General features: G+C 38.5%; 1 protein-coding gene across 1 annotated transcript; it reads left to right on the top strand.

Moving 5' to 3' along the window:
- Nucleotides 1–565: 565 nt before the first annotated feature.
- Nucleotides 566–19,674, top strand: col9a1a (collagen, type IX, alpha 1a). Its single transcript, XM_069167148.1, has 32 exons — nucleotides 566–747; nucleotides 1,591–1,665; nucleotides 2,362–2,400; nucleotides 2,504–2,566; nucleotides 4,197–4,250; nucleotides 4,341–4,376; nucleotides 4,506–4,529; nucleotides 5,080–5,133; nucleotides 5,442–5,495; nucleotides 5,795–5,827; nucleotides 6,488–6,544; nucleotides 6,647–6,700; nucleotides 6,792–6,845; nucleotides 6,955–7,008; nucleotides 7,860–7,913; nucleotides 7,997–8,050; nucleotides 9,076–9,129; nucleotides 9,525–9,578; nucleotides 9,764–9,817; nucleotides 9,907–9,951; nucleotides 10,097–10,150; nucleotides 10,378–10,431; nucleotides 10,926–10,979; nucleotides 12,384–12,455; nucleotides 13,420–13,455; nucleotides 13,560–13,604; nucleotides 13,827–13,859; nucleotides 14,416–14,562; nucleotides 14,887–14,941; nucleotides 15,173–15,361; nucleotides 16,203–16,280; nucleotides 18,721–19,674. Exons 1-32 carry the CDS (start codon nucleotides 673–675, stop codon nucleotides 18,924–18,926), a joined length of 2,064 nt encoding a protein of 687 aa, XP_069023249.1. The 5' UTR covers nucleotides 566–672; the 3' UTR covers nucleotides 18,927–19,674.
- The last annotated feature ends 20 nt before the right edge of the window (nucleotides 19,675–19,694 follow it).

The raw sequence follows: 19,694 nt of genomic DNA, 5'->3' as shown, positions 1-19,694 counted from the left end.
AACTAATTTTGCATTTCTTAGTAGTTCTTCCTCTGTCTAGATGTAGTCTTTTTGTGTCCCGCTCTTTTTGTTTGTTTTATTTGTTTGTGGTTGTTTTCTTTCTGGTCTCAATAAGTGGATGGAGTTGGATCAGTTGTCATGGAGACAACCATTTTTATGATAATTACTCACTTTTTTACTCACAACATCTCCATCTGTGGGTGAGGACCATGAGATTTAGATCAAAGTCCCAGAGAAGATTAGTAAGCATACTTTGAGTTTGGGTCACTTTGATAATAAATATTAAGATCCCCATAGTGATCAAGTCATGTTGTATCATACAAATAGGTTTTGTAGAGGAGATGATGAAGCTCCATAACCTTCCTAAAAAAGATGCAACAATCAAAACCAGACAATTTTTCTGTTATTCAACTTTCACTGTACTTTCAGCTTTAAAATTTCAAAGTAAATGGAAATACACCACACCCTGCGTGTGCAAAGAACCCCTCCTCCTCCAGTCAGCCTGCAGAGCCTCAGCTTCTCAGGAATAATCAGGACTTTCTAACATCCTCCCCTTCCAGCAGGCGGTGGGGTTTTAGTCAGGGGGGACGCTGACAGGTGGACCGTGTGAGAGCAGTATCAAATCTGGGAAAAAGGGACTTTTAAGTGTCTTACTCGGTCTGTGGGAAGACCATGGCTCTCTCCAGGACCTGTCGGGAGTCTTTGCTGGTGCTTTTTCTGCAAATTGTGCTGATTTGCTCGGCTCAGGTGAGAGATAGGTGTTGCTTGTTTTCTCCTGCCGAAGACATATAGGTGCTCACAGCGTGTCGGTGGTGCTCACTGGTGGATGTATATAAACCTTATCTCATTTTATGGTATTTTATTTCTCTTGCATCCGTGTAACTGAACAGTAGTGAATCTGGTTGTCTGTATGGTGGCTAGAAGTAGGTTTATATCTCGCCAGTGGGATGTGATATTTTTTATTCTCCTATGGCATTGTTTTTTATATTTCTATTGGCAGTTTCAGCTTGTCTGTGTTGCTCAGCAATGAAGAGACTGCATTCTACCTTATTGTTCTTATTTTTCCCCATATTACCCGATGAAAAATAAATAACTGCATATTGCATATAGCACTGAGTCATTTTATTAAATCTAGTATCAAAGTCTTTCTTGGATATCCTGCATATTTGCAGGATATATATAATAGTGTTTATATTTATACACTCTTTTAAGACTACTTCTTCCCATTTTGCTAACATTTTTGCTTATTAACAGAATCAATATGGGACATGTACATATAAAAACTGAGTGAATCTGAGGTAGAATTAGATAACCTGTTTTTTCCCCCCAACAGAGTCTATAAATGCGCACCTGGCACCAATAAGCTTCAGACAGCAGCAATAATCTGAACACATGCAGTTACTTAGGCGATATAATGACTAAAATGGGAAACCGGGTTTGGTTTCATGACCTTTCCCCTCACATCACCCAGACAATGGGTCTCTGTGTGAGCTGCCCCTCACACCAGCAGCAGCAGCAGCACTGGATGATATTTAGAGATGGATTTCAGTGGGAAAAAAGTGAAAACTGATTTTTGTGTTTGTTTTACAGAGGGGCCCAGTTGGCCCCAGAGGTCCCGCAGGACCGCCCGGGGTAGCCGGTGTGCCCGGAGTGGATGGCATCGATGTGAGTCTGCATTTTGTTTTATAAACGGTTCTTTTCAGATGTGGCTCATGCAGCTTTGGTCCCGATCATTCATGGATTAATCTGCTTCGTGAACACTGAAGCCAAAGCAGCAACTGTTAAAACAATAATGTGTTTTGTCCGGACCACATTCATCTTCCACAGAAACTGTGATTTTAAATCATTTTGGCACTCTTTCAGGTTAATTGGCTTGCTGTGTTAGTGATAATGCCCACAATGTTAACAAATAGTAAATAAATAAATAAACCCTGGCAGCATCCAAAGAAAGCCTGACATTCATATGTGATATTGCTGACTCAGTAAGAACGTGATCTTGGATCCTAAGCAAAAACATTAAAACAATTTTTTCCAGAGGTGTATTTTATCTCCAGAGTTCTTTGACAGATGACTGGACGTTTCAACTCATGGAAGACACCTAAACTGCTAGGCCACCAGGGCATCCATCATGTTTTCAATTTAACTGAATTATCACATGCGGCACAATGGTTTGTGACGCTATTAAGAAAATCTTCTGAATCCCCATTTGATGAACTCAATTATGTACCATGATCACATTAAAAACACATCCTATGGGGCGAAATACCTTTTGAAAATGTGTTTAACAGACGCTGAAACAAAATGTAATAACCATAACTAATATCTCATTTTGATCTGAATACCTCATTTATGTGTCTTCAGGGTGACAGAGGCGAAGACTCCACAGTGAATGGTGGACCAGTGAGTCAAATTTGATTTTCTTGTTCCACATGTATAATGGCTTCTAATTTTAGGATTAATTTATTTAAATGGACAGTGATAATACTGAAACGTCTGCTTCCAGGGCCTTGACGGAGATAATGGCAAAGACGGGGCTCCTGGAGCTTCAGGCCTTCCAGGGGCAGATGTAAGTAAAACAACATGTCAACATATTGACAGTACCTTCAGGACTAGTAGGTTTTGATTTCAGGTGATTAAGATATCGCCTACCAGACATACATTTTACAGCTAGTGCAGCAGGCTGGTCTTTATTTCAAATACTGTTTAATAATAAAAACTTTGTTGAGTTTTGAATCCTCCAGCTGCCTTGATCCTGTAGATGGGTCTAAAAGTCTCCAGTGTCTGGATGTATGGAATCTTTGTAAGATCTGAGCTGGATGACTTGATATATTCAGATCTGCTGCTGTGTGAGCAGTTTGTCTTGGCCTCCAGTGAGTAAAAACATTGAGAAAAAAAGGTCCCTTGAATAAATCAATCTGGCTATTTAGGGGAGAGTCTCAAATAGCTTCCTGACAGGAACAGGGGTCTTTTTGTATGAGACTGAAGGGAGTGCAGGGGGATTGGCTGCCCAGGCATGGCTGACTATAAAGAAGTGTATGTGAGGAAAGGTGGTGCAGATGGTTATACTGTGTTTTCCGTCTGCTTAATTAATGGTGCTGAGAAAAGATGGGTAAATTCACAGTTTCGTTGGCAAGAGAAAAGTTTAACAAATCATAGAAGAAACAGAGTGAGATCAGTTTCCATACCTGTAGCAGAAAATAAACTGGAATACAACACTGGATGAATACCGGAAGGAGTCTTCCTTTTTTATACTCTGTCTCTTTTTAAGATAGAAGGAACAGAGTTTTGTCATAGACTGACTGACTGGTTTTAGGTGTCTCTGTTTCCTTGCTTTGATCATGCTTTTAGCAAAGTGGAGAGTCTTTTGATGGTCCTTAATGAAGGAGGCAGGTGAGGGGAGGAGCCACAGAAGGGAGGAAAGGGCCCACCCTCAATCTAATATCAGATTTTTTTAGACATATGTCATGAATAAAACCAAAGAAAGTGTAATAATTACCTTTTTTTTTTTTCTTGGGTTAAAGTCTTGCAGTTGAGGTCATTGCTATTGGTAACTAGGCACAAGCGTTGTAAACAACCCCACGTTAGACTTATTTGGAAAAGAAAACAAAGGCAAATGATATAAACATTACCCAAACTTCTCCTAGTTCAACTTTGACCTACTTAACAGTGCCAAATCATAGCCAGAAAATGGTGAGTGAACATTTTATTGATCCCTTCAATCAACATTTTTGCAGCGTACCATTCACATTTTTTGATATTTCCCTTTTATTTGACTAGAAATTAAGCATGTGGAAATATGTGTCCTGCCAAATTTCATATGAATTTTTATTAATCCTTAAATTCTAGGAGACCATGTTGCATTTAAAAGTGGAGCTATAAACAGTTCAGTATGGTCTTCTCCTTCACTTCTTTATAGCATGGCTGTGATTGATAATACAAAGATGATTAAATTTTTTCATGAAGCCATGTTGGATAAATTCATGGTGTTGCATTCAGCTGGACACAAAGAACTGACATTTTTTTTACATCATTACATAAAGTTTATGCTATTGTTAGTTTGTTCAGTGCAGAAAGCTAAAATGTTGCATCAAGAAAACTCAGTGTTCACAATGTTGTACTTTGTATTTTTAACCAATATACTTCAAATATCATGGTAACATGAAATATCTTTAATGTATTTTGTGTTGCTTGTACAGGGACCTGTTGGACCTCCTGGGGATCCAGGCCCAGTGGGCCTAAAAGGGCCAAAAGTAAGTTTATTATTTCACATTTGACTGAATTAGTCATTCTGATGAAATATAAGTGCAGATTCTTATATCACTGTTCTTCTTGGGTTTTAGGGTGAGCTCGGAGCTCGTGGCCCTACTGGAGAGCCTGTAAGTGCAGCTATTACCCTCCCAATATTTACATTTTATAATAAAGGTATATGCCAGAATTTTCTCTGCTGATTGTTATTGAAAAGTCAGTATGTGTTTGACTCTGAAACTATGATTTCTCTCTTCCAGGGTGTGGGACCTGACGGGCTTGATGTGAGTACAGTGTAATATCATATAAATTATTATACAGCGGTTACTGATCCACTTTAATTTGATGCCAGGACACTGTTCCAAGTTTACAGCGCTGTAGTCACACATTGCGGCTGATTGTTACTTTGATGTCTGCAGTTATAATAAATACAAATGCTGAAATACATTTTCCCACTTGGTGAATTATAAATATGTGTTCTTGTTCTTATGCAACCTCCCACTGAAAAAAACAACACAACAACATTAAAGACAAAACTTCATAGTGAGTAGTGCCTTGAATGTTTTAATAAGAATATTTTTCTAAATCCACTTGTTTCTATTGAAAGGGAAAGTTTATCCTGTTCCAGTGTCAGTATCTTAAAGCCAAATAGATTACTGCTCTTGTTCCAAGAAACTAATACACAATTCTGAGTTTTGAGGTTTCAACGTTAGCTGATGTTTTTTAATAGTTTTACATTCGGATACATTTACAGTTTCTTATGTTTTTACCCTTTTAAAGGTTTTAGAGGCTGTATAGAGTTCATGCATGTTTTTTTTTTTTTTTTTTAAACAGGGTATTCCTGGTACAGATGGGCTTCCAGGTGAACTGGGTAAAGTCGGACCCCCTGTGAGTATAAGAATCATGGTCTGGTCTCTGGTCACTAATCAATTAACTATGGAAAGTTTGTCATCCATAATTCAACTTTTACAATTTCTTTGCAAATTAAGTTAATTTAATTCATTAAATAAGTTGCAAATATCTTTAGTACAAACAAACAAACAAACAAACAAACAAACAAACAAACAAACAAACAAACAAACAAACAAACACACAAACAAACACACAAACAAACAAACACACACAAACAAACAAAATGAAAAATGTGCTGATGATGATATAACATCAATTAATTAAAAGTTATCTATCTGTCGAAGGGAGCGAGAGGCAGAAGAGGTCAAGTTGGTCCTCCTGGTGCTGCTGGTTCTCGGGTAAATATCACAGTTTCTGTCTATGCTCCTGTTAAACATTATTCGGGGAAAGTGATCATTAATGTTAAATTAGAAGTGCTTTACTGCAGTGGGGCAAAACAAAAACGGGGGAGCTCCTAAAGAAAATGTGATGTAAAAGTGGCAGTGGTGGGGGGCAGTTTTTAAAGCCTCCAGAAACATTGCTGGGTATCACAGTCAAAACAACTGAGATTTTGTGTAACTATTATCATTTTTGATGAATAAATTAGATCTTTATTGAAAATGAACACAAGACAATTTAAGCTATTTTTTTTTCCTAGGGACCTCCAGCTGTTTATCAAGGCGAGGACCTGGTAAGTAGATTAATTTACACCCATTTATTAGTAAAAGAGTAAAAAAGTATTTGACATACCCACAAACTACAATACAACCAGCAAAGGCTTAATGTATAACATGCTACATGGTAGGACTTTCCTTGCCTACATTTCAAACTGCAAAAATGGAGGCTGTTCAAGCTAATTCACAAGTGATATGAACAAAATATGAATATATAATCAATATTAAGACACCAACAAGAAACTAGCAAAGAAAATGGTTCCATTTGTTGGTTTTATGGGAATTATCTAAAAAAAAATTAGTATCCATAGTGTTCGATTTGATTCTGTCAAGGATCTTAATCTTTTTTTTTTTTTTTTTTTTTTTTTTTTTTTTTACAAAATGCTTAGTTAGTATTATCAGTTTATATCAGTCCCATGAATTTCCCAAAATGTAGAGTAAATCCACACATTTTCAAGGCAAGCAGCCATCTTTACGTTTATGTACGTCAAGTATTAGACCCCAGATGAATGCAAAGATTTCTCAGATTAGTGCTGGTCAGAAGCACTGACATCGCAGTAATGAAAATCAACTGCCAAACAGAAACACTTTTTCATTTGAGTCAGGGGCAGCTGACAGTGGAGCCCCCTTGTGGGAGGGCTTTTCCATGACCTCAAATAGGCTGTTGTGTTTTTCAGTGTCCCAATGCCTGCCCCTCAGGTCTGCATGGACATTCTGGTCTCCCAGGCATGAAAGTAAGTCAACTTTTATCGCTACTGACTTTATTGTCCTTTACTGATGTTGACTGATTAGCTTCTTAATTATATGATTTCTAACATTTCGTTTTTTTCCTGTAGGGCCACAAAGGGGTTAAGGGTGAGTCAGGTGAGCCCGGAAGACAAGGACACAAGGTAAACTCATGCTAAAGATGTACTGATTAATCAATAAAAAAAAACTAAATAGCCTATCAAATCCTGACATACGGGCTACATTCTCTTTCAGGGAGAAGAGGGTGAACAAGGAATGTCTGGTGAAGTTGGAGCTCAAGGACTACCAGTAAAATATTCCACTATTTTCTCTGTTGCAATGAAAAACTTCATCCACACAGAAATGCCTCTACACAGTCAAACATACTAACACTCCTCTATCCGCTGAGTACTTTTAGGGCCCAGGTGGAGCAAGAGGCCTCGCAGGAATAATCGGTGCCAAAGGTGACAGGGTAAGAGGTCACACATTGCAGAAAATGTGTATTAAGATAAGTTAAAAAATTATAAATATTGTTTTGAACCTTTGGGACATAAAACAAGAAACTGCCCTCCTGAAAAAAATATTCCCATAGGTTGTTTGAGCAAGCAGTTTACCATAGTTCCATTTTTATTGTTAAGATATGACTACAAGTCATGTAGGACAACAGCACTTGTTTCAGCAGAACCCTCAAAATGACACAATATGTTTAGATTCAAGTGACAGCACCCTCTTCTGGCCATAGTTATTATGTTGATGCAAAAAAGGAGGTCACGTTACATTTTTACAGAGCTACAAAGTGCATGTTGGAGGACGTTGGGTGGATGGATGGATCAACAAAATAGCAAAATACCTAAAACCATAACCACTCTCAAACCATAACCATGTATTTATTAATGTATTATTATTGTTTTAAGGCTAACAATGATCTTTCCTAAACCTAACAAAGTTGTTTTTGTGCCTAAATGTAAAAACCTTTAGTATAGTGTTATATGACAACTGCTGTCAGTATCCTCTTATGGGTTGTACAAGAGGAAAATGGCAAATGACCTATATAGTCACTTAGGTTGGAGGATTTGTTGCGCAACAACTGAGCACAGTTAACGCCATAAAATAACATGAACATAATTCACTAGAAGAGTCTAAACATTAAATATATAATCTTCATGTATGAGCATTTCAACATGTTCTTTTTTTTTTTCTTTTCTTAACGGAGAAAATGCAAAAATGCCTCTACATTACATTCACTGCATAGAAACCATGTATACTAAAAACGTATTCAATTTATTTGAGCTTTTACTTGATTGTTTTTGTTTCCCCAAACAGGGACCTCGTGGAAAGCCTGGTGATTTGGGCCCTCAAGGAATCCTTGGAGGTCCAGTGAGTGGAAACCTGATCATGAACTCTGCTAAGTTTTCTTTGTCATTCAGACAAAATACTGATCAAAGTTAAACAATTTTTAGGGTGATGCAGGCCAAAGAGGAGCCATTGGTGAGATTGGGCCACGGGGAGTGCTGGTAAGATCACAAATCTAACTGTCAAAGACAGCAGTGAAATTTAGCTATAAACATATATCATTCACATTTGACAAATAACATCGAATGACAGATAGAAATTGTGCCCCTCACATTTTTGTCCAAGTGTTTTTTGTGGTCCTCACATCCTGTTTCCTCTGTAAATGATGCCTCAAACAACATCAGCGAGGAATTATAAAAATGAACCTGAATGTCATTGGATCGGTTTGTTTAGCTTGTCATCAGCATCATAGGCAGGATTGTAGAAATACTAAGGTCACAAATCAAAATGCAATCACCTCAAATAACAATCTAAACCAGGGGTGTCAAACATACGGCCCGCGGGCCGGATCCGGCCCGCCAGTGGGTCCAGATCGGCCCGCTGGATGACTTTGCTAAGTGTGAAAATTACAGAAAGACATAAATTGCATTTCTATGAGAATATGGAGGTTTATGAGTACAAACGTTTTGTAATTTTTTTTAATCGATCCAGTAATTGCTTCAAAAACAGCGTAAATGCGATGTCTGCTCCGGAGGAAGAAGCGCTCGTTGCCACAAGCAGCAGCGCTCGCTGCTCACTTTGTGACGCGTTTGACGTCAAACGCGTCACAAAGCGAGTGAATCTGCAGAGGAGAGCCCAGGCAGATAAACAGCGGGCTGATGTCTGAGTTTTTGGTCTTTATGTTTCTAGTTTATTGTAGAAAGACCTTAAAATAGGGTTTATCAACCAAAAACCTTCACCAATGATTTAAACATAGAGAAATATTGTCGTTATGCATGCTATGATTTTACTGGTCTGGCCCACTTGAGATCAAAGTGGGCAGTATGTGGCCCCTTAACTAAAATGAGTTTGACACCCCTGATCTAAACGGTAAAACACGGATCTTAAAAATGATCAATTCATTTTTGTTTTGGTTATGCTAATCCCCCCCCCCCCCCTAAATTTAGTGAAATTTGCATATAATCAATATTTTTAATCTCTCATATTATTTTGAAGTCATGAACTTTTCTTTTTTGTCATTTCATAGGGAGACCAAGGTCCATCAGGAATCAGAGGAGTGCCAGGGCCAAAAGGAGAACCGGTGAGTATTGCTTCATCTTATTAAAGCTGAAATAAATCTGGATCAATAAATCTACCTTCCTTCCTTCCTCAAGCCGTACAACAGTTTACATCTCAAGTCATCCATCCATCATCTGCTAATGTCACCCCAGTGTTTTCCCTACCTTCATCCAACTACCTACCTCTTTTCCTGCTTGTCCATCTTTCTGCCTTCAAATAGGGGATTCAGTCAGAAATATATGTTATGGTCACTGAATATTATGTATTATCACAGATTTTTGTCCAAAATCACTATGCAGATCCTTCCATAAACAGCATTACCCTACATCCTCTTTTGTCTATGGTGGTGCTTTCATTAACACATGTATGTCGTGATGGATGTAATAAACATCTCATTATTCCTTCTTTTGTCAACAGGGCCTTCCTGGTCCAGATGGCCGTGAAGGAATACCCGGGCTGCCAGGGTCCAAGGTAGCTACTGTTTTTAATAATATTTAATTTTAGTTTGTGAAGGGGATTTTGGACTCAAAAACAGCTGAAGGATTTGAGAAGTGTGCATTTAGTCAGAAAGTCTGCAGTCTGAATCTGTAGACACGATCTTTAAGACAACTTTTCCCCTCACGGACACTTACATTTTTTTGTTTGTTATCTTTTAGGGTCTTCCAGGAAAAAATGGGGCTCCAGGTGATGCTGGTCCACAGGGACTTCCAGTAAGTGATCTCCAACCCCTTAATATAACAATAAAAGTTTAAAATTTGCCTGTCCTAACATAGATTTTGGCACTCTTTTCTTCATGTAGGGTTTGCCAGGTGCTTATGGCCAAAAAGGACACGGCGGTTCAATGGTATGATCAAAACTTTATACAATAATGAATAATACCATGAAAACACTACTATACTTTGATTCCTAGATATAGATTCCTATATAGATCATAGTTTATTTGTAAAATGAACCAACACTGTTGTACTCTTCTCTCTTACTGTCATCAGGGTAACGAAGGGGATCCAGGAGGTGTAGGACTGATGGGGTTTCCAGGGAAACAGGTAAGTTTAAAGCAAGGTGAAACAAATCCATAATTTTGCAATAACGTTTACTCAATTGTACAAGAGCCTCATATGTAAAAGGACTTTAAACCACCTGGTTGATTTGAATTGGTTTAAGGTATCAACTCATGGATTAATCAACTTTCACTTGCATTACAAAACAAAAATACCAAACCCCACCTGGAGCTATGTCAATCAATCTGATCCGATGTCTTATTTGCTTCCAGGGCGAGCGTGGTGAACAGGGAGAGGTGGGACCTGTTGGACCCAGAGGAGGACCAGTAAGTCTCTTAAATGCACCTGTACCTGCTTTTTAATTTAGGCTTTCACCTCTTAAAACCAGAAGGTACAATAGGCACAGTTGACTGCTGGCCACACCTATATGACACACCCACAGGATATCTTACAAGCACTTAAATACTGGCAGGAGATTTTAAATAAATGGACAGACCCAGACTGATATTACCAAGTCATTATTTTATGTCAGATGGTTGAATAATGTGACTGTGTTCAGTCTGACTGAAGGAGGCGAACAAGGCTTTTGAGAATATTTATCTGACAGACCAAGCTAATGAGTGAGATTCCATTTCATAATTTATACTTTGTTCCCTGCAAACCATTTCTTCTCAAAGTGAATGGTTGTCATTGTGTTTAATTTCAGTGAAAATACCAAGAAACCAAGAAAAAATTCAAATGTATTGCATTTTCTTTTGTTATATTTTGACACACTTCTGTTGGTATTTACAGATTTTACTTTAGCTCTTCTCTGTTTTAGGGTGAACGAGGAGTGAGAGGACACGATGGGCCTGCAGGATTACCAGGAGCCAGGGTAAGACCAAGAGAAAGTCTATGTTTAAGGGTGTGATCAGACCTGAATTACCTGGATACATTTTACTGTGGTGAAAAGTCAGTAGGACAAGGTGAGCATTAAGCTAACAAAAAGACGTTATATGCGTATCAAATCAAAAAGAAATGGACTCAGATTCTCAGTTTTACGCAAATTGCATTGCCTTGTGTAATTATACACTAGCTTTATTCAATTTCTTTACCAAAAAAAAAAAAGTGGTTTACAAGTAAAAGTTACATGTACATGAAGTTATCAATCCAAACAAATCGATAACTTCCTTGACATCTGAATAACATCCATAGATAGATTTTCACACATTTACATACAAACATCCCCTAAGGATCTGGGATCAAAACTCTTTTTTTCTAAGGAATTAAATAGAGGGATAAATACTCATCAAATACCAGAAAACCTAGCTTTGGGTTATGTCCTTCTTTGCTCAATCATATAAATGCAAAGTTTTGCTGAGCTTCTTATATTTTGTGCTGGTGGCCAGACAAACCAGTGTATCAGGGTTAAAAGCATTTCTTTATGGTAGCACTAATTAAACCAGAGAGAAAAACAACAAGATTATAATAATACTGTTGTGGGAAAGGACAAGGATGAAAAGGAGACTACAGATGGATGGAGAAACAGTGAAGGAAGAAAACATTCTGATGAAGCTAAATTCAACCAGGCAGAAAATACAAAATGCATTTGACAGTTGTTGAGCAAAGTGCTGAGTGAACCTCTCAACTCAGCTCAGATCTGTTCAGTGCTGCCATCAGTGTTAAAAGAACAGTAAAAATTCAGCACCCTGAAACTCAAAGCCAGCAGAACATCAGTGTTCACAAATAATGCTACTATTTCCTATCCTGAATGTATTATTCAACATGAGAATATTTCACCGAGATCAACTTTGTATCTTGCTCCAAACATGCATTTCTGGGAAGTGGAGTCATGTTTTGTGCTTTTATTAAAGAGTTGAAGGTCTTTGTGAACTTCTGCCCATGCACTTAAGTCTCTAATCCACTGGTGAACGGGCATGAATGGCCTCTTGTTACAAGGATTTTGTTTTTTCTGTAGCTCAGTGGGTGATTAAGGGCAGGAAAAAAAGCTGAAAGGCCTTGAAAGAAATCTCTGTTCCCCTGGAATGCCAACATACCCACATACACCCAGACACTTCTGAGGGAGGGTGGATGGTCGGTGGTGGGGGGGTCCAGCGTCACCCTTCAGATGATGTGAAGCTGGATATGTTTTTATTTTAAATATTTTCTGTAGTAATGGTCTGGTTAAGTTGGGAAAGGTAACTTTTCTAAGCTTAACACAGCTGTGTTGGGATTCTAAATGTGTATTCAATGTATTCAACAGTTTACTTCATGTTGGTTTGTGTGGGTGTTTTAATAGGGAAGCGAAGGGGATCCAGGCCTTCCAGGACTTCCTGGCCCTGCCGGTTATCGTGGCCTGAAGGGAGACAGAGTAAGAAAGCACAAAATGACACAAAATAAAAACAGATTAAATTTGAAGTGAAGCTATGTGAATCCAACATCCCAAAAAAACAGTAGTTCCATGTATCTTGGCTCAAAATACTAAAAATGCTTCCTTTCTCGACTTATAAAGTCCCACACTGATGTGATATTGTTATTTTTGCTGATTAAAACAATATCTGGTTATAGTTGATTTGGGTGGGACCATGGTGGGGCTTTGCTGACGTCATCATCCAAAGAGTCATATAGGGGGATGTAAAGCTAACAGGACATGTTGGTCATGCCTGGTCTGCAGCCACACAGAGCCAAGAAAAGGTCGATCAGCCAATCACTTGCATTAATGTTTACTGAATATACAATATACTAGATTGTATACAATACACTGTATAAACCTGGCTGTTATAACGGGTACAAAGTGGACAAACGGAATGAATTTCAGCAGCAGAATAGGTCTGGCTTGATGTGATTACTTTAGTTAGAAAAACAAGGGTTGAGGTTAGAATAACTCAGTACAGTAACTTTGAGTTTAATCAAATAAATGAGAAGGCCTCCTCTATGAAAGAATGAAGTCAAGTTGAATCAGACTGAAGAAGGTAGGATCAAATTTAGGTCACTGTTATTAAAAAGTTAAATATCAGCAATTTACTTTCACTTACCCAAATATTTGTAACATGGGAAGCACCCGTAATAGTCATAATGGGCATAATCTTTATATAGAACAATACAATTTCTGTTCCCACATGTTGCTTTCGGTCAATTTCCAAATAAATATGGGTTTACATTATTTTACAAATCATTGCATTTTGTTTTTATTTACATTTTGTAGTGTCTCAACCTTTTTTGGAAACAGGGTTGTAAATTATATAATCGTTGTGGGTATTGATGCTACAGATTTAATTGTTTTCCATTACATACTTTATATTGTCCAGCTGATTATTATGTTATTTTTCTCTTAGGGTGCAGTTGGTCTTGATGGTCCAAAAGGAGACCAGGTATTTTCAATAAGTAATATTGCACCTCCACCTCTTGTTATGACTATGTCAAAGAGATCCCAGTGTCAGACTAAGTGCTGTCCCCTACCTCACTTTCATTTTAGGGATCTGTAGGAGCTGAAGGAACACCAGGAGAAGGAGGAGAGTTGGTGAGTGATTAACAACTGAAACACCTGCTTCTGACCAGGATAATTATATATATGCAGTTCATAGAGTGACTTTAGCTCTCAAAATTTGCTTTATGAACTAATAATATTTTGTAAAAATATGTGATATGGCTTGTAAAATTATCAAAATAAAAAAGACAACCTGGTATGAATATATTTGAATGCAACTTCGTGCAGACATGTAACAAGTCTTCTCCCTTTCAGGGTGATCAAGGAGAACCAGGAGAGAAAGGATCGGTATGTTCACCTCAGCAGAGTATTTTTTTCCCCGCATTATATCACTCACTGAGCATTTTATAGGGTATATTTGTGCTATTTTATGTAATATAATTGAACAAGTTGTAACATGGCTGCACATTCAAATAAGAAAGCCTGAATGTTTTCTGACAAAGTTGCCTTTGTTCTTCATGTGGCTCATTAGAGAGCAGAAAGCAGTTGCTTGGCAGCATTTTATTTACAACCTTTAACTGTAAAGCAGCTAGAAAACATTTTGAGTCTGCCATCAAAGGTTAACCTGCTTGATCAAGATTTTGCAGTTCAAATTTGCAAGTGTGGTCTGGACATTATTCCAGCTTTGGTAAAAAAGCAGTTCAACAAGATAACAAAAGCAAGTTCTGAAGAACACCTTTTCCTTCTTGTTTATAATTCCACACATACTTACGCCTTTTAGAGTATACCTGTTGGTACAGTTGGTTCGGTTCGTCAAGGATGTCTGCCTCTTCCTTTTTGTTATTCTTCCTATCTGTTGTAGCAATTCCAAAGTTTGGTGTCTCTTTGCTGTTGTTGAATGCAGTCAGGACCACCAGGTGAGACAGGAAATAAAGGACCTGAGGGTGGCAGAGGACAGCAGGGGAAAGAGGGCAAGGCGGGCCAACTAGGACCACGAGGCATGCAGGGCGATATGGGGGTGCCAGGCTTGCCGGGAACGCAGGGACCAGCGGTGAGAAATTTTATTTTCTATCTGTGATTCTGTGATCGCTGAATTTCTGCTGAAACACAGCTTCTTATTGGAAAGTAGGTTCTCTACAATAAAGGACAATTGCAGTTCAACAATTTCACAAATAAATTGCTGGTAAAAGAAAGAAAAATCTCCAGGAGGTCAAATGATCCTTCAACAGGGAGAATTTTCCATAGTTCAACACACATTACAGAATTTCATGGGAGTGTTTTTAATGCAGCACATATTCATGGGACTAAATATGTTAGACCATAATTCTATCAAGAACAAATGGCTGATCACTACTAACAATCTTTGTTTGCGCAGGGAAAAACACCAACAGATACACACATCAAACAGGTCTGCATGAGGGTAATGCAAGGTAAGAGTTTGTCATCTTCAAACTTTCAGTTCTAATTGGCTTGTTAGCACAAGGCATAAGTGGGCTAATACAATATGTATTTCTGTAATTGGAGTGAATAACTGAAGATCTCACAGTATGTGGATGCAGGTTGCTGTTTTGTGTTTTTGATCTATTAGCTGATGTTCATTCTGCAAGTAGTTGCTCTAATGACTGAATCACAAATGTAAACTACGTTCTCCGGTGTCACAGAGCAGCTGGCCCAGCTAGCAGCCAGTCTGAGCAGGCCTGAGTCAGGTATTTCCGGGCTTCCCGGCCCTCCTGGCCCACCTGGACCTCCAGGCGTCTCTGGAGAGAATGGTTTCCCTGGCCACACAGGATCACGAGGACTGCCTGGTTTGAAGGGTCCACCTGGGCTACTAGGTCGTAAAGGAATCAAAGGTGAGAGCCACTTGGACAGATGAGTATGTTTAGAAGGTTGTTTGACTGAATCACAAAGTGTCTGGAACTCAGTGACAATTTACTGCAGAGGTGCCCACAATAACTATGATGTTGATGTTGGAGACTCTAAGAACCGACTACATTAGAATAGCATATGTGATGTTGCTCTAAGGTTGGTGAGTGACCATTTTAAAGCATAAACTTTGGACTTACTGGTTGCTGCCATCTTCCTTTACTTCCTTCTTAAAATCTTGCAAAGCTAGGTTTTTTTTAAATCAAATTTGAAACCCGTGGTGTTTGGTTAGGTGCAAGCAGTCTGCAGCTTTCTACCTTTAGTGGCACACTGCTGGGTTTCTTGGTGCATTGCTGCCACCTGTAGATGTGTGGACCCGTGGGAAACCATTGGCATGCCGGTGCATCGCAGGTGCATGTACAAAACTTGGAAACACATGCAAAAACATTGTACCAATGACTACAACTCTTTGAGGATTTACTATAAGGATTAGCATTACTGTTGCTGGCATGGTACATGGCGATAATATAATACACAAGTTATATTTTGTCATAGAACCAAAGTAACTGAGAGGTCTACAGGAGTGGGAGCCTGAAACAAGCAATTTTCAAATCTGATCATACAAATGGCAAACTTGTACATTTGTAAGCTGCAAGCATCTGTAATCTTCACATTGATTGGTTGTGACCCACTTTCCCCTTTAGGGACCAATCATCTTAATGTTAATGAGGGAACAGATGAGGTGTGAAGTCTGCTTGAACTTCATGCTAAATATAGTAACTTCAATTATGTTTTTCCCCTTGGTGATAATTATTTTCTTTTCTGCAGGTGACCAGGGTGACAGAGGGGACAGAGGACCCACAGCGAGAGGACCCAAAGGAGAACCTGGTGCCCCTGGTCTACCAGGTATCTGATTATAGAATAAGTGTCCTATATTTCTGTCCCTAGTAAATCAAGCATTATTCAGTGGACATTATGTAAAAATGGAAAATGCATACTGGCTGGACAATACAGCATGGATTGTACACTTAGGTGGGTAAAATATACCACATTTACATGTGAAATTAAATACCTGCAACATTTTTATAAAGGATAAAAAATATAGAGCAAAGCCCTCCTTCTGTTCTCCAATTCAGCTGAGTTGCCTTCAGCATACGAAACTCTGCAGGTCTTTTCTAATAAAAAATAATACAGTACAGGAAGGGATGCATTTTTCACATGCAATTTTCATTTCATTCAGTTACCAGCAGAGATCACACATCATCAAAACATCAGTTACTTTTCAGGTGTGGGATGCGCTGTAATTTAAAGTATAACGAATGCATTTCACTGGATATACAGGTTGAATAACAGTGTTGCCTCAATAACTACATTGCTTACAATACAGTTGTGGTGAGGAGTTTACATATTATCATTATGTACATGAATGTTATGGCAATGATGGAATTTTTATTATTTCTTTGAACTGACCTTTTTCTGGGGCAGATTGGCAACACAACATATTTGTACATCTTCAATAGGAAAAAAATAACATTCAGTGCACAAGCTGTCATTTGTTTTTGGTTTTCTGAAATGAATATGGGGTCAAGAATAGACATACAACACACCTGATATTTGGTTAAATGCCCTTTAGCAAGATGCTTGTGGTAGCAATCAAAAAGCTTCTGGCAGAATATTTGAACATTCTGCTTGGAAGAAATGATCGCGTTCAATCAAATTTGTTGGTTTCTCGGCACGGTCCTGACTTTTAAGCACAATCCATATTAGGGTTAAATGGTCTGTACTTGTATAGCGCTTTATCACCTTTTGGTCTCAAAGCGCTTTAACATGGTTTTCCCATTCACACACTAATGAGACAGATCACCATGCAAGGTGCTGCCATCAGGAGCACATTCACACACACCGATGGTACACCATCGGGAGCAACTTAGGGTTCAGTGTCTTGCTCAAGGACACTTAGGCATGTGGACAGGAGGAGCTGGGGATTGAACCACCAACCTTCTGATTAGTGTGCAACCCACTCTACCGTCTGAGCCACAGCCTCCCTGGTTGATGGCAGGACTTCGGGAGGGCCATTCCAAAAGCTTAATGTGAGCCTGCTTTGTCCATTCCACAACCAGCTTTGCTGTGTGTTTGCGGTCATTGTCCTGTTGGAACACCCACTTGTGTCCAAATTTCAACCATCTAGCTAATGGTTTGAGGTTATGTTATATTCCATCTACCTTGTGTAATGTATCACTTCCAATGCCAGCAAAAGGGCCTCAGAGCATACTACTCTACATACTTCCGTTTTGGTACAGTGTTCTTGGGGTTAAATGCATCACCGTCACTCCTCCAAACATACCCCTCTGGTCATCGTGGCCAAGCAACTCAATCTTTGTCTCATCCCAGCATAAAACTTTCCATCTTAAGGCTTTTTGTTTGTCCACGAGGTCAAATGTGAACTTCAGTTGAGCTTGAACGTGTCGCTTTTGGAGCAAAAGCTTCTTTCTTGGACAACAGCCTCTCAATTCATGGCAATGTAAAACTTGTTTGATTGTAGATATTGACATGGGTGTTCCAGCAGCTTCTAGTTCATGGTAGATCTGTGCTTTTGGGGTTTCTTGGGTTTGTTTGTGACCATCCGAATGAATTTCCTCGCAGCTGACAGTTTGTGTCTTTTTGTCGGTCTTACCAAAGTGGCTACAGCTTCCCATAGCTGTACTTTTGTTTGAACTAATGGTCTTAGGAACTGCAGCTGTTTAAAAATGGCACCAGGAGACGTTTCTGAGTTGCGAAAAATCAAATATCTTCTTTCTCAGATCTTCATTGAGATCCTAGGACTTTCCTATTGTACTTTGTGTTGGTCAAATGAGTGCTGTCAAACAAACCCTTTTTATGTGGGCACAGAGATGCTACCAACTGTAGTCAATCACGACTACCAACAGGAAGTTAAGAGACTTCGGTCTTGGCAAATTAAAAGGCATTTTGTAACTTTCAGCACCACTAACTTAATGACCAGTGGTGATTATTGATAATAAAGTGGGTGTATGTATATTGTTGCCCTGTATGTTGAATTTTGACCTTGTTTTGATTTCCTAAAACACCAAATAAATGATTACTTGTGCAATGAAGACAAATTTTATAGAATTTTCAAAATTTGTATTTCAGTCAAGAACTGTTTGGAAAAGGATTAAGTGAACATGAATGTGAACATGTACGTATATATATATATATATATATATATATATATATATATATATATATATATATATAACTTTTTCAGATTTTAGTTTATTAAAGACTGTACAGACCTTTGAAGAAAAATGTGTGTTTAACTTCTACTCATCTGTTACTCTTCTTGCAGGTGTCCCCGGACGTCCGGCTTATGGCAAAGATGGCCGTGATGGAGAGAGGGGACCTCGCGGTATTCCCGGTATCACTGGTGTTCCTGGGCTTCCAGGTACACCCGGTCTAAATGGTTACTGTGAGTCATCACAGTGCATCCTACCCATGGTGCCATCGACGGATCCACCAAAGGATTCCGGCATGAAGGGCCCCAGTGAGATGTGAGATGAGGTCGCAGCTGATCTGGAAGAAAACTAATTGACTGGAAAAGAAACCAGAACTCATTAGAAAATGTGTTTATTTGGGTTATGTCACTTGATTGTATGGTTGTGTTCTTCTTTTTTTTGGTCTTCTCATTTGGAACATGGTTTTTTTGAAGGCATCTTTGTGGTTATAAACTGATATTAAGGTGGATACGGAACAGCACCCATCACCTTCTGAAACTCCTTTACATTCAAAGTTTCATTTTACCTCAAGTTTGCCATTTTACTGTACTGTAATATTAAAGGATTAGTCTTATTTTTGAGAGATTAAGAATTCACTGTATATGTACAAACCCAAAAGCCCCATTTCAATCTAAATACAGCAAGACTTATCCTTTCTCTGTATGTTTATGTAAATGTGTCAATATACAAATTATACTGCTGTATAACGTACATTTGTTTGTGAGTTTTGTTGTTTATCCACTTAAATCCCCACCTGTGCCTTTTCCTCTAAATGTAGGATATGTTTGATCATTTCTGTCACGACAACTGTTGTTTTTGTGATTGGATGGTTGCAATGTGTGAAAACCTCTCTGGCAGTTTTATATGACGTCTTATTTATTATATCGAGGTTTTACGTGACATCTTCAAATTGTACAAAGGAGGAAATAAACAGATTTTGATAACCGCTTGCATGTTTTGTTTACAAGTATAGTCAAAAACGAACACAACTGCACTTTAGAAAATCGATTTAAACGTGAATTACTGTGTTCAACAGCTTTAAGACTTT

This window comes from Embiotoca jacksoni, unplaced genomic scaffold (genome assembly GCF_022577435.1).
Source record: "Embiotoca jacksoni isolate LCO1_2020_lvr unplaced genomic scaffold, fEmbJac1.0.p SCAF_4, whole genome shotgun sequence".
Lineage (NCBI taxonomy): Eukaryota > Metazoa > Chordata > Actinopteri > Embiotocidae > Embiotoca > Embiotoca jacksoni.
Note: the sequence above shows the minus strand (reverse complement) of the source record. Positions and strands in the feature narration are given on the sequence as shown.

Bases quoted from the DNA above. Each gene is read 5' to 3' on its own strand.
- col9a1a (XM_069167148.1), top strand. From the start codon at position 673: ATGGCTCTCTCCAGGACCTGTCGGGAGTCTTTGCTGGTGCTTTTTCTG. The intron at 1,666-2,361 runs GTGAGTCTGCAT...ATGTGTCTTCAG, and splicing joins CCGGAGTGGATGGCATCGAT to GGTGACAGAGGCGAAGACTC. The intron at 4,530-5,079 runs GTGAGTACAGTG...TTTTTTAAACAG, and splicing joins TGGGACCTGACGGGCTTGAT to GGTATTCCTGGTACAGATGG.